The 14,997-nt window shown below is 32.4% G+C and overlaps 2 protein-coding genes and 1 pseudogene across 4 annotated transcripts; all 3 read left to right on the top strand.

The window, feature by feature from the left end:
* Positions 1-2,995: 2,995 nt before the first annotated feature.
* Positions 2,996-9,845, top strand: LOC123917021. Of its 2 annotated transcripts, XM_045968626.1 has the most exons (15): positions 2,996-3,500; positions 6,150-6,244; positions 6,352-6,460; positions 6,578-6,718; positions 6,952-7,056; positions 7,455-7,538; positions 7,616-7,731; positions 7,890-7,991; positions 8,303-8,416; positions 8,510-8,566; positions 8,661-8,727; positions 8,863-8,916; positions 9,013-9,087; positions 9,182-9,217; positions 9,444-9,845. In XM_045968626.1, exons 2-15 carry the CDS (start codon positions 6,225-6,227, stop codon positions 9,555-9,557), a joined length of 1,194 nt encoding a protein of 397 aa, XP_045824582.1. In that variant the 5' UTR covers positions 2,996-3,500; positions 6,150-6,224; the 3' UTR covers positions 9,558-9,845. The 2 variants fall into 2 exon arrangements, with proteins under 2 accessions (XP_045824582.1, XP_045824584.1); XM_045968628.1 differs by lacking the exon at positions 6,150-6,244 and having other exon boundaries at positions 3,008-3,500.
* A 930-nt stretch (positions 9,846-10,775) lies between these two features.
* LOC123917020 lies at positions 10,776-14,648 on the top strand. 2 transcript variants are annotated; one of them, XM_045968624.1, is made up of 13 exons: positions 10,776-10,996; positions 11,141-11,252; positions 11,341-11,472; positions 11,612-11,716; positions 12,255-12,338; positions 12,416-12,531; positions 12,649-12,750; positions 13,069-13,182; positions 13,284-13,407; positions 13,658-13,711; positions 13,799-13,873; positions 14,009-14,044; positions 14,249-14,648. In XM_045968624.1, the coding sequence occupies exons 1-13, from the start codon at positions 10,992-10,994 to the stop codon at positions 14,363-14,365; spliced, it is 1,176 nt and encodes a 391-aa protein (XP_045824580.1). In that variant the 5' UTR covers positions 10,776-10,991; the 3' UTR covers positions 14,366-14,648. The 2 variants fall into 2 exon arrangements, with proteins under 2 accessions (XP_045824580.1, XP_045824581.1); XM_045968625.1 differs by lacking the exon at positions 14,249-14,648 and adding an exon at positions 14,120-14,232 and having other exon boundaries at positions 14,009-14,073.
* LOC123919204 lies at positions 11,841-11,955 on the top strand (annotated as a pseudogene).
* Positions 14,649-14,997: the final 349 nt, after the last annotated feature.

Raw genomic sequence — 14,997 nt, 5'->3', positions numbered from 1 at the left:
TCTGGTAAAATACAAACGGTAGGTAAAAGTCACTGTAAATAAGTTTTGTCATTTTTTTATATAACTATTATTACATACATAACAAAATAGGAGTATTCGGTAGACATGACAATAAAATCCATACTCGTGGGTACCCGTTCAAATTATACCGGCTTTGACTGGGAAAATCCGAGCTGATTGGGTTTGAGTTTTTCCCGATTTCAAAATATGGGGTTGGGGCGGGTAATGGGTACATTGATATTCACCCCGAACCCGTCCGGCCGTCCCCGAACCCGCCCCGCTTATACTAAAAATTATATTTCACCTCTTTTAAATTAGAAATGCTTAAACAATATTTTAAATTACATTCATATGTTTATTTTTTATTTTTAATTTGAGTACTAAACAAACCATTTTCTCTATTTCTTTTCTTTATTTAAAAAAATATTGGTGAGAAAAAATAATTTTGGATATTTTACTTTTTTTTTAATAAAAAAATACTAAAATACAATCTAAATTAATGTGAAAAGAGACGTAACGGAGATACCCGAAACCCGTTGGAATATCCGATCCCCGTTTAGTATGGGTTTGAGGTCATACTTTTCATCCCCGCTCCAATTTGGGATGGGTTTGGGGAGGGCAAAATCCGTCCCCGCCCCGCCCCATTGTCATGCCTAGTATTCTGTAAAAAAAAAACACAAAATAGGAGTAGTAAATATGATAAATGATAATTGTACGACCACTCTTAGATAATTTTGTAGACAATTTTCTCTCTCATGCTCTCATTGTGCTTTTACTCTCCTTCCTCCTCTCTTTCTTTAACTCATTTTTCTGAAGTCGTAAGATGTTAATTTTGATATATCTCATAAACATATCAAATGATTTTCGATTAATGTCATATTTTATCTAAATTACCCTTCATCTCATTTTTTGACAAAAATTATCCTTCATCTCATTTAATTGCATAAAAAGGTGAATAACTTGACTAACGTCTGTCATTAAAGGTGATATACTATTATTAAAGTTTTGGAATAATGCTAGCAACACACTCTTTAACAAACACACTCTCTTTTATTGGTTGAAATTCACATGGGTCCCATAAAAAAATGTGGACCCATATAACTTTTATGGGACCCATGTGAATTTCAACAAATAAAAGAGTGTGTTGGAGTGTGTTTGTTAAAGAGTGTGTTGCTAGCACTCCTCATCTCTAAAGTTTTGTTTTCCTTACCAACCATGGATTAATTTAAGTGGTACTAAGAGATTAGGGCTCGTTTGGTCCAGCTTTTTTTAGAGCTTATACAAACAGATTATGCAATTTGTATATATTATTATAAGTTTGTCAAGGTAGTTTATGATAAAATAGCTTATAAAATTACAATTTTCACTAGCGTGAATTTATAAAATAGCATAAAACCTAATTTATATTGCATAAGTTGTTTGCATAAGCTCTAAAAAAACTAGGTCAAACGAAAGTTTAGACTCTTTAAGGAAATAGTAGTTACAGATTCAAGTGGTAAGAGAGACTGAGAGTTAAGTCTTTAAGCAAATAGTTATAAATTCAATCTTCGATTTTTACATAGAAAAAAATTTAGTTGAAAGTGTAAAATTTACTTTGTGTACTCCACATATTCTCAGAAGTAACAAAAAAAAAAGGAAAATTGTTTTATTTATGATTTTTTTTTTAAAAAATTGATGTTTATTTTTGGTAAACTTTTGATGTTTTATTTATGTTTGTGTGTAAGATTTTTTTAATATAGTCATTGTGAACTTAGTTTAATTGGTAGGGACACCGTTGTTCGAACTGAGGACACTCTACTTGTTAAGTTTTATGGTGAAATTTTTAGCGACTAAGTTACTGGGAAAAATAACTAAAATAAAAGTTAATTTTACGCTGAAAATAAAAAATTGCTCTTATTTGATTAGCTTTTGAAGAAAATTATGCTTAACATAAAAGAGATAAATACAAAATCTCTTTTTTATAATTTTAACAAACACAAAATATCACACTATTTTTAACATAAAAGAGATAAATACAAAATCTCCTTTTATTTTTATGAGAGACAAAATCTCCTATTTAATTAGCTTCTGAAGAAAATTATGTTTCAATTATTAAAAAGAAAAAAAAAACAAAATATCACACTTTTCTAAAAAATCTCCATTACCTAAACTTGATTTTTTTTTATTATTATTATTATTATTATTATTTTTTAAAATATTTTCTGAATGAATTATAAATCATCATAATATCTCTTCTCTTAATAATCAGAATTTACGGATCATTAATTGATTAAATGATGATTTACGTTGAACTTAGACCATCTTCAATAGTGTAGTACCTATTAGGTACTCATGGTACTTATTAGGTACTACCATTGGAGCACAACACATTTTAGTACCTAATAAGTATCACTTCTAATATAAGAACTCTCTCTCTTCTTTTTATGGGACCTACTTTATTTAATATATTTAAAAAAAATTAATTTGGCAATATTATTTTAAATTAAATTTTAAATTTTAATGATGTGGAGTTATTGATGGGACCCATTTTAGAACTTTTTAAGAAAGAGTTTAATTGCTGTGCACCGTCAGTGTAACATTTTTTTACACATGCATCCAATAACACGTTGCCACATCATTTAATGAATGTGACACATCATGTGTTTTTAATTACCATACATGATGTGTCGGTATATTATTGGATGCATGTGCAAAATAACTTTACACCGACGGTGCATATAAATTAAATTCTTTAAGAAATACTCCATTGGAGGGATTTAGTACCTATTAGGTATTATTATTAAAAAAATAATAAATTGATGATATGTCTATGTGGGACCATTTAAGTACTCAAAAATGATGTGGTCCATTGTGGATGTTCTTAGTGGACCACTGTTCGATCCTCGCAACTATGATCGGAAGGGGTTTGATACTAGTGGTGAGCTGAAAATTAACATTAAAAAAAAAAAAAAGAAAAAAAAAAGAGTGATATATTGAACAGATTTTGTTGCAATGTATAGAACGAAAGGGTAGCCGTCGGTGAGATACTTGATTGAGAAATTAAATTGAAAAATCACCTAAATTCTTTCATCTATTCTCACCTAAATTCCATCCATCAAAACTATATTTACCTAAATTCCTTCATTTACAATTATCTCTTCACATTAACATTTATCAGAAAAAGACTTTACAACTAAATTTAATTCCATTTTTTAAATTGAAATTTCTGCATCCATAATTCTCACTTTATTATTTCACATAAGAACACAAAAGAAGAGAACGTTGCTCCAAAATTAGTATATAACCGTCTTTACCAGTGTTCAAAACCCAAACCCAAACCCAAACACAGAAAAGATTCCACAGAATAATCGCTTATTCGTTACTTTTCACGTTTGTTCTACTTCTCGTAAAACTCGATCATCACTAACACTATCATCACTGAACTCAGATTTCATTCTTAGCAACAACTGAAGTGTTGTATTTTTGCCAGATCTTGCGGCGTTCAATTAGGGCTTTTCAAGGTATGATTCACTATCACTTCATCAAAAATCACTTTTCAGAAATTATAATTATATATAATGTGTGTGCTTTTTTTTTTAGTTCGTAAAATATTAATTCGCTATTATTTGAATTGTTGTTTGATGTTTCCTATGTGATTAGGGATATTAATTGTTATTAATAAGTTGCATATGAGTTACTTGCGGCGGTTATTAGGGAAATGCACATGTTTTCTTGTTTATATCGTTTTTAAAATGCAACTTGTTGAAAAAAAATTGGGTTATTGAATCGGTAAAATATGTTTGAAATTTGTGCAATACTTAAAAATTATATAATGGAATTGATGTTGAAATTAAGTAAGACGGTTGTTTTGTTGACCTACTATAAAAGTGATTAAGAAAATTCCAGGTGGGTTTGTGTTGACAACCATATTTACATGATGTTTTGCTACAATGTTTGGCAAACTGATGAACTTGTGTCTTGAAGGTTGTGATTGTAGCTTTATCAATGACATTGACATGTGATCTGATGTCGTGACACCGTTATATGTTTGGCCGTTTGGGTTAAAAGTGAGTTGAATGAAAACTGATATATGTTTGGATACGTTCATGTAAAAGTGGGTGGAACAATAAATTTGAGGGTAAAAATCATGTTCAGAGCTAAAAGCTATAAATCCAAGCTGCATGTTAGAATCGCTTTTGTCTCTCGCAAACGTGAATCCAAACATGCACTAATTGTATATTTGAGTGAGTGCTTTTCCAACATGATTTTGTAAATTTGATTTGGTTAAAATCAAGTTTGAAGTGATTTATGTTTGGATGCTTTACTTTAAAAGCAAGTTTGATGTAAAACATAGCGTAAAATGTTCAATCTAAAAGCTACTACTAATTTTTAGCACTTCTAGTCAAAAACAAGATTTGAAGTAAAGTCAACTTTGGTACAATGTACAAAACAGTCAAACCTACCAAAATCATATTTTCCTGGAAAAATCAATTTTCACATTCCTCATGGTGCCTCCAAACATGAAGTGTGTTGAAGTTCTAGTGTTAGACTTGGCACCTGTCTGCAATCGTGTTGAAATTGGGGTGAAATCTCAGTGACTCTAAAAGCTACTAATTGAAGCTTCTGTTCTGTTACCTGGTGAGAAGAATGCACTGCCTTTCTGAAAAAAGGAGGAAGTGTTAATCTAGATGAAACAATGCATGAAAATGACTAAGATGGTTCATAATCCCGAAGAGTAGTTAATAAATGTTGCATGGCCAAGAATATCCAATTAATGTGTAGTGCTGAAGAAGTATTAGAATGGATGGACAACGGATGGAGTGAGACATCCTAAAGACTGAATAACTTCTGGAAATCAACAAAATGAGATTAATAGGATGGTTTACCGCCTGAAAAACTGCTCAGTATATGCACAGGGTTGAAGTTACACCGTTAGAAAGCAGATGTATCCTGTGACAAACAATCATTTCATTGAGGCTCAAACATCTACAAATCAATCAAAAACTATATTGGAAGCTTAAAATATTAAGAATTAATGAAAATAAAAAACGTTGAAATACTAAATATAGCTTGAAACAGTGTGTGAATGAAAAATTATACGGCCTGAACAATGGCCGTTAGAGCCAAACATGGAGAAGCATAGCCAATAGGAAAGAAACCATAACCAATTTAGGGAATGAGCCAAACAAGCAGCTCACAGACAAACACAAAGCTTTGAGAAGGGAAACTACATGTGCGATGTGTGGACTGGGATGTCAATTTACCAAAGTAATATAAAACTGACAAGTAGTTTTAGGATTTGATTTGGAATTATTTGTTTAGGGATTTCATCCTATGGTTGCTTATCTCACTGCCTTGAATAGGACTATCTTATTTTAGGGTGCTTGGTTATGTTGGGTCAATCTGTAGACATACAATACAACGGTTTTCTCGTATAGTTATATAATAATATTGAGATTTTACCTTTTCTTCATTGAGTTCCTGAAACCCTAGTCAGAGGAGTACTCTCCCCTAGTGTAGTACTCTGGATTTATTATTGTTCTACATAATAAAACTCAATGCACAACCTACTGTTGAACATATATCTTCATCCAATGTGAAGGAATCTGGCAAGGAGTATTATTTCCATAAATTAGTTCACCAGTTTAAAAACTTATTGTCGTCTTGATCTTGAGCTTGGACATAGCCAGTTATTGGGAATTATCCCAATATTCATTCTGTAGTTAGCAGTAACACAATGGTCTGGACTCTGGAGTGATGATAGAATAGTTGAAATTGAAACTGAATTAACAACGTTAAGATCAATCCAAACAATGAGTGACAACCTGGAAGATACTCTATAGAACACACTCTATGCACGAAGTGATGAAGTAGAGATAAGGAATTTCGAAGCAGTGACACCTTGAGTTAGGCATTATGCTGATGATGCAAGCTCTTTCCAAAATTAGCTAATTAAGTATGCAGTACAAGCAGCAGAAGCCTGACGCAGTGGGGCTATTAGTAACACTTCTAATATATCAAGAGTCTTATGTTCTAATGGGGATATTTGGGAAACACTGTATTCGAAAATCTAATATTTTTCTCATAATATGGTGCATTTTTCCCTTTTGTTATCTAAAACCATTTTCTGGTTCCATTTTAACATGTTTAGTTCTTTGTATTTTCAATAGGGCTTTGTTTTCTTATATGAAGAATAGCTCCTCTGTATAGTTTTATGATCATACAATCAGAAAAGTTTGGACATAATGGGGACCAGTACTCGCAGGTCTATATTTACAATCAACTTTTTGTTTGTTTTTTTTAGATATTTTTTATGTGCTAATTAATATTGGTAGCTGTGTTTAAATGAAATTTGTGTCTTGTTTGCTGCAGTTCCACCAATAGAAAACCAAGTGAAGGTATGAGGCTGGTTCTGACAACTTTTGTGGGAATAGTTTTTGGCTTCTTTATAGGGATTTCATATCCAACATTAAATACAAAGGTGCAAACTTGGAACATCTTCTATATTGGCATACCTTATGCTTGAGTGAACTTAAATTGATTCTTTAATGTTGTTGAACTCAATAATGGAACTCTACTAGTGCTTACCGATTTGCAGTTGAATATCTCATCCAACCTGCTTCCCTCCATTGATGTGTCTTCAATTGAAGTCGAATATGAAAGTGGCAATGCTCAGTCTTTTATGAAGAATGATAGCAGCGACTCATCAAAATATCGGTTATTAAATGACACATTGAAGGTACATTTTTCCCCCTTTCTTTTTCGTACGCTCGTAGATCCTCCAAATTATAGCTTTGTCATGCTTCAAACCCATTAAAACATCCACTTCTATCCCAGACCTTTTTTGTACCATAACGGGCCTATTGGACATCCTATCCACTGTTGAGTTTGATTCTGTATTTTATAATCCTGGGAAAATGGTTTTATAATGCCCAAATAATGATTACTGAATATTTCCATTTTTGTTTGCAGATTTGGATTCCATCAAATCCAAGAGGTGCAGAAAGATTACCTCCTGCGATAATTGAAGCTGAGTCAGACTTTTATTTGCGTAGATTGTGGGGTCAGCCTAGCGAGGTATCTATCATAGAATGATGTGCTTAGAAAACATATGAAACATATTGCATAGAAAATGCAGTTAAATACAGATTAAAGCCTTGTTACTACAGTTACTAAAACTTGTAAAAGGAGTCTTCCATTTTTAAGCACATTCTTTCTTTGCTTTCATTAAATATACTTGAAATAACACCCTAAATCCAAGATTGAAACAAGTTGGGAAAGAATGCGGAAAACTTATGCGGCTTGCAACATGTGCTCTTATGTTCTAGGTTGAGATTATGCTTCTGGTATTAGGCCAATCTTTAAATTCTTGGATTGGAGAGACCTCCAATGTTTTTCTATTGTAGTAGGTTTTATGTATTTACACAACATTATTTTACTTGTGAAAAAAAACTTGATTAAGCTGCCACTCACAGGATTTAACGTCAAAGCCGAACTACCTTGTGACCTTCACTGTCGGTCATGATCAGAAACATAATATTGATGCAGCTGTGAAAAAGGTCATCTCTTAGTTTCTCTCTCATTCATTGCCTAGGCTTGTGTGCATGTTTTAAACCATGTCTGTTACTTGAAACAGTTTTCAGGGAATTTCACAATTCTTCTGTTTCATTATGATGGCCGAACAACTGAGTGGGATGAGTTTGAATGGTCGAAGCAGGCTATTCATGTGAGTGTTCATAAACAGACAAAATGGTATGAGTCCATTGCTTGAACATGAATATGAAGGGAAAAAAATTCGGTGTGACTTTTACTATCAATATTGTATGCCTAACTAAAAACAAAAACATTTTACTATTTCAAATTTTCAATTATGTGATGTATATTAATAATTTGATTGTTTTGCTTCCTAGGTGGTATGCTAAAAGGTTTCTGCATCCTGACATTGTGGCACCTTATGACTATATTTTTATATGGGATGAAGATCTGGGTGTTGAGCATTTTAATGCAGAGGAGTGAGTATTTGATATGATATACTACAATACAACACATGCACAATTGAGTTTTGATGTTGTGAAAGTTTTTTTACACTATCAGCTGATTATGTTAATTTTTTGTTTAGCAATTTTAACTTTTTAATTTAATTTGTGTCAAACTTGTTAAATGATTTGTTAATATGTGATTAGATGATAGTGTAAACTGTAAAGAAATATTATATTGACTGGGAATCAAATCAAAACCATGAAAAACTATATACCTATTACCTAAGGATTTATTTCTGGTTTTACTAAAAAGGTTGGATATACGCCTCTTATTTCAATTGCAGATACTTAAGACTGGTGAGGAAGCATGGCTTGGAGATTTCACAGCCTGGTTTGGAGCCTAACAATGGGCTGACTTGGCAAATGACAAAGAGAAGAGGTGATCGCGAAGTTCATAAGTAAGAATGATGAAAATTCAATCCCCACTTTCCTCTGGCGCTTTTTATGTAAAAGAATGTGTATTAATTGTTTACCTCTTTGATATCTATTAGAGAAACAGAGGAGAAACCAGGATGGTGCAGTGACCCTCATCTGCCTCCTTGTGCAGCGTAAGTATCAGTTGGTGTTACCATTGTATTATCCAGTATCCACCCATACCAATACCAAACTGTATCTAATTGTGCATTTGTGCTATGCATGCAGGTTTGTTGAGATCATGGCTCCAGTGTTTTCACGCGATGCATGGCGCTGTGTGTGGCATATGATTCAGGTTTGATGACTACTCTTTTTTCTTTTTTCAATATATACATTGTTTAGTTGTTTAATGTTTATTCAAACTTTCAATGGTGTCTTATAATATGGTGTCTTATAATTAATTATGATTGTAACCATGTGGGTGCTTCAGAATGACTTGGTCCATGGGTGGGGTCTTGACTTTGCTCTTAGAAAATGTGTTGAGGTTAGTCAATATCTCATTAATTTATCTAATTTCTATTTATTGAATTTTCTATATGTTCTTGAGCATTGATTCAAGTCCTTTTGCTCTGTCGTGTAGCCGGCCCATGAGAAGATAGGAGTTGTTGATTCTCAGTGGATTATTCACCAAAGTATTCCCTCACTAGGGAATCAGGTGATTTATTTTCCATGATTGTTCTTGTTAATCTTTATAATTTGCAATCCATTGCAAACCCAAGATGCTTATTTGTTTTTATGTGCTTTGGTAGGGAGAATCCAAATCCGGGGAAGCGCCATGGCAGGGGGTATGTTATACATATTTCATACAGTTCAGCTTGACATTCTAATCTCTCTGGTTTTTTAATTTACCATCCCCTCCTACTGATATTTTGCTTGCTTGCTTGCTTCTTTTCTGACTTTTTTATTGTTTTAATTAACCAAGAAGCTTTATTATAATGGCTGATGTTATTTTATATAAATACTTTGACTATAAAAATATATATCTTGATGGTTTCATGGTGTTGATGCTAGGTGAGGGAGAGGTGTAGAAAGGAGTGGACAATGTTCCAGAGTCGGGTGGCAAGTGCAGAAAACGCATATTACAAGGCCGTGGGAATTGATTTGTTTAATTCAACTAATCCTTAGGAGACAACAACAAACGATGACTTGTACACAACCATCGCGGCATTGTCTTCCAAATTTTACTAGCGAAATATAGATGTTTTCTCACACTCCTTTCAGAGAGAATTGTTTTTTTGGTTAGTCATAGTAGCTAAGGACAAAATAACTCCATGTAGTAGAATTCCAGAGCTGAAAGTAGAAAATTAAAATGTAGGTAAACGTGTAGTATTTGATTGTAATGTTCTTTTATGACCTATGTAATGCCTGGTAATACTCAAATTGGACACGACAATGAAGAAGCACTTTACTGTATGTAGTTGATTTGGAACGGTATATGGAGCATTACCAAACTAAGTCAAACCTCTTAAAAAATAACAAGTTCAAAGGATTCATAATTGGGTGTGTGGAACGTGTGAGTTGGATTTAAGGTGAGTTGGATTTAAAGGAATCACTTTATAGGCATTGTAAGTGAACAATCCACCAATAAAGGCTTTTTTGTGGCACTTAAGTTTGTTAATATAACAATTATTTTTTTAAGAGTCAGGATCCGTTGACACCAACTAGTTTGACACCAAATGTTACACCTCTCAATAACGTTTTAACCGATATAAATTTTATAAAATCCAGCGTTGGATTGAAAGTTTACATCATATAAATCATTTGTGTAAAATTTCAGACAAATCCAAAATCATTTGATATGCTATTGAGACACATAAAGATTAACGGCATTTAAAAAAATACAAAAACCGTTAATTTTGATGTATCTCAATAACATATCAAATGATTTTGGATTTATTTGAAATTTTACACAAATGATCTATATGATGTAAACTTTCAATCCAACGGTGGATTTTATAAAATTTATATCGGTTAAAACGTTATTGAGAGGTGTAACATTTGGTGTCAAACTAGTTGGTGTCAACGGATCCTGACTCTTTTTTTAAATGATGATCAATTTACATTAATAAGGGATAATTAAATTAGCTTTTTTGAAAAATAAAATAACCATTGTGTTGTGTCTAAAAATGTCTCAAAGATTATGTTCAATTGCTAGCCTTTAACATAGTTAAGAAAATCCTATACCATAATCAACGTTAGTAGTATAATCCATTTTTGTTTTAATCTCAATGTTCCTACAATATTTCTTGTATTACAAAGAAAGTGGCACCTATTATTTAATACTAGTGGATATTACACGGTTGCTTATTTTTATTTTATAAAACAGACCAATTAAGTAACTTGCGGAATTGTTAGTGGAAAATCACATGCTTCATTTGTTTCAACTTTGGTTGCTATCTTGAGTTACACTTATAATCACTGCTTTCTTTCATGTTTTGATATTTCTTGTTCTTTTGAATCATTCTATAGTTTCAATCTTCTTTGTACTTTAAGTAGCTCTTACAAATAAATACCTTGGTTTTCTTATATGGAGTATACAATCAGAAAATTTTGGATATAATGAGGTATGTTACTCACAGTCACAGGTCTATATATTTAATGTTGAGATAATGTCTATTTTTATTATTCTGTTTGATTTGATCCTAAGAATTTTGCATATGCTATAGTAACTCACTTTAATAAAAAAATTGCATGTTTAATGGTTGCAGCTTTACCAAGAGAAAACCAAATGAAAGTATGAGGCTTATTGTGATATTTTTCTTTGGAGGATTTCTTGGCTTATTTATAGGACTATCACTCCCAACATTGCCAACATCAAAGGTGCTGAAATTTTGAGTATTTTTATTCATGTTTTGATGTTATTTGATTTAAGAATGGAATTCTTAACTATGCTTATTTTTTTTTTTAGTTGAATCTCCCATCTAGTTTGCTTCCATCAATTGATTTATCATGCATTCGCGGTAGCGATGCTTGGTCGACTTTCATGAAGAATGATGACAGCACTTCTTCACAAGATCAGTTACTAAATAACCCATCTAAGGTTTGCATCTTATAATAGATTATTGCTAGAAGGATTTGAACTGTGATTCTCATCTTATGTAATAATATTTGAAAATATGAATTGTATAAGTCTGCATGATAATCAAATAATTGCCATTTACTTTGATGATTGTGTGCAGATTTGGGTTCCAGATAATCCTAGAGGTGCAGAAAGATTACCTCCTGGGATTGTTAATGCTCAATCAGACTTCTACTTGCGCAGATTATGGGGTCTTCCCGATGAGGTCAGTATAATTAAACTGTTTATGTGAGAAGACGTAAGCTCTATTTGAATAAACAGCTTAATCAAGCACTTATAGCATAAGCGTTTTTTATATGAGTGCTTATGTGTGATTTATTTCTATGACAACATGTGAACCAGCACTAATGCACCGGATTCCATCAGAACTCCGCAGTTAAGCGTGTTTGGGCGAGAGTAGTACTAAGATGGGTGACCTCCTGGGAAGTCCTTGTGTTGCACCTCTTTATAAAAAAAAAAAAAAAAAAAAAGTCCAAACTGTTTTTATATAAGTTATAAGCTTATTAAGCTATTTTCATAAGTTATCATGAAGAACTTATGGAAATAAGATGAAAACGATTTATGGACATGTCATAAGCTGTTCTTTATAAGCTCTCTCAAATAGTCTCACAAGTGTTTATGTCAGAAGATAAACTCAAATAAGTCAATTCAAACAAACCCTTAGTTTACTACGTATGTCCATATTACATCTAGCTGATAGGTTTTTCTATGTACAGAGAATTTGATTAAGTTTCTACTTGTAGGATTTAACCTCTAAGCCAAAGTATCTTGTGACCTTCACCGTTGGATATCAGCAGAAAAAGAATATCAATGCAGCTGTGAAAAAGGTCTTTTATCTCTTTCTCTATCTTTGCATAATCTTGTGTATGTTTCTTTAAACTAAACAACTATGAAATTTGAACAGTTTTCAAAGGACTTCACAATTCTACTATTTCATTACGATGGTCGAACAACTGAATGGGACGAATTTGAGTGGTCAAAACAGGCTATTCATGTGAGTGTTCCCAAACAAACCAAGTGGTAACTAAATCCTCTTCTTGCTATTACAATTTTGATTACAAATTTTCATCGTAACATTTTCCATTATTATATTGTTTACCAAACTCTAAGTTTTTTGTTCTTTGTTTATCTTCTTAGGTGGTATGCTAAGAGGTTTCTGCATCCAGACATTGTGGCATCATATGAGTATATTTTCATGTGGGATGAAGACCTAGGGGTTGAGCATTTTAATGCAGAAGAGTAAGTATTATTATAAGTATTGATATATAATATACTAATAGAAAGTCGAGCAGTAACACGTTCGTTCGTCTACTTTTTTTTTTGATATTAACCCTCTTGTTCCTGGGGAAGGGGGCCCGGTAGTCCAGAGTTCGGTCGCGAAGTGAGTAAAGTCTGGCCAATAATTGTTCCCACCAAGAATCGAACTCCGGTTCTCCCGAACGATTCGTCCTAGGGGGATCTCATTAACCACTAGAGCTCAATGTCTTGATTCGTTCGTCTACTCTTTATTGTGCTTAATCGTATAAGTTTCATATGCATCTTTAATTCAAATTGCAGATACATAAAACTGGTGAAAAAGCATGGCTTGGAGATTTCACAGCCAGCTTTAGAACCTCAAAAAGGGTTGATTTGGAACATGACAAAGAGAATAAATGATAGTGAAGTTCACAAGTAAGAATTAATGATGAGTCAAAATTATCTTGTGGTGTGTGTTATATTAAACAATGAGTTTATGTGTGATTAACTGTTTATTTGTTTGGTTTTTCTATTAGAGAAGTACAAGAGAAACCAGGGAAGTGTAAATACCCTCTTCTTCCTCCTTGTGCAGCATTTGTTGAGATTATGGCTCCTGTGTTTTCGCGAGATGCGTGGCGTTGTGTGTGGTACATGATTCAGGTTCCATGCTCACTCTTTTTATCCTGCCTAACTCAAATAGTTTAATTTTGATACGCCGTCAGATTTAGACTGTCGACCAATTACAACCAACGATATCTTTGAATTTAAAAGTAGTTATGATTAAAGTAAAAAAATATTTAATAATCTATCGGTTATGATTGATTTGCGGTCCATGAATTTTTTAGTGTCCTTTAAAAATATCATCCATTAGTTGTTGATTATCGCTGTAACATAATATTGGCTTTTGCAGAATGAATTTGTTCATGGTTGGGGTCTTGATTTTGCTTTTAGAAAATGTGTTGAGGTAATTAAGCTTTATTTACCTTATTATATATTGTAATTGTGTTATTTTATGGAATATTGAGTTAATACTATCTGTCATATATTATAGCCTGCCCATGAGAAGATTGGAGTTGTTGATGCTCAATGGATTGTTCACCAAGGTATTCCATCACTAGGGGATCAGGTAAATTTTTTACTATGTCTATGACTAATCATGTTAATATGTTATATATGTTTCATGTTAATTATTATATAACTCAAGTTAATGAAGCTTTATAAATTTAATACTGTACTTAATTGTTTTCATGTGTGTTGATAGGGAGAAGCACAAACTGGGAAGACGGCATGGCGTGCGGTATGTTATAAACTTTCCATAATGCAAACATGTTTTCTTTATGATCTGATGATTATAATTTTCCAAAATGCAAACATGTTTTCTTATGATCTGATGATTATAATTAATTGACAGTGTAAAAAATATTTACAGTGACAATATATATTTATTAAATCGACTTTGATTTTGTTATGAGCATAATTTGCATGGTATTATTGATGACAGGTTAAGGAGAGGTGTGGCATGGAGTGGAGAATGTTCCAAGGTAGATTAACAAATGCAGAAAGGGGATATTACAAGTCCAAGGGAATTGATTTTTCTAATTTGCTTCTTCATAACTAAGAGACAGTAATTACTTTCAAGAGTAACTTAGATTCCTAGATAGAGCATTATATAAATTAACATTCAATGTGAAGAAAAAATTACATTGTAATTCAGAAGAAAAATATCTATCAAAAAAATAAAATGTAGTTCAATCTGTTTTGCCAACTTATTTCATTGATTGATGTATTAATTAGGTTAACAAAGAATACATGTCCAAGTGTTTGGGGTGTACATTATTGTTTTTAACACTATAGCTTAAAATAGAGCTAAAAGAAAATGAGGGATAAGTTTTTCATAAAACATTTTTACATAAATCTCGTCCTCAAAATCTTTTAACCATTTTATTTAATTAATAATATACATTAAAAGGAATACATATCACTTATGTCTGCACCATGCAGGGGCGGATGAACATAAATCTGCTACCGCACATGCATGGTGAAACATGTGATTGAAAATGCTCAATTAAGGAGCCTTCAATGATGACATGAGTTTGGCTAATTCCATCCTCCTATGTTCATGTTGAATAAAAGCTTCAGCCTCTTGATCAATACTTTCATAAGTAGTGCCATTTTGATAGCCAAATTTCGTACCTTGTCGATTAGTCTCAATCTCACGACGAGTCTTCTTTACATAACATGATTGATCTG

The sequence above is a fragment of the Trifolium pratense genome, linkage group LG3 (assembly GCF_020283565.1).
Source record: "Trifolium pratense cultivar HEN17-A07 linkage group LG3, ARS_RC_1.1, whole genome shotgun sequence".
NCBI classification, from domain to species: Eukaryota; Viridiplantae; Streptophyta; class Magnoliopsida; order Fabales; family Fabaceae; genus Trifolium; species Trifolium pratense.
The sequence above is the reverse complement of the archived record's forward strand: the minus strand, read 5'-3'. Positions and strand labels throughout refer to the sequence as shown.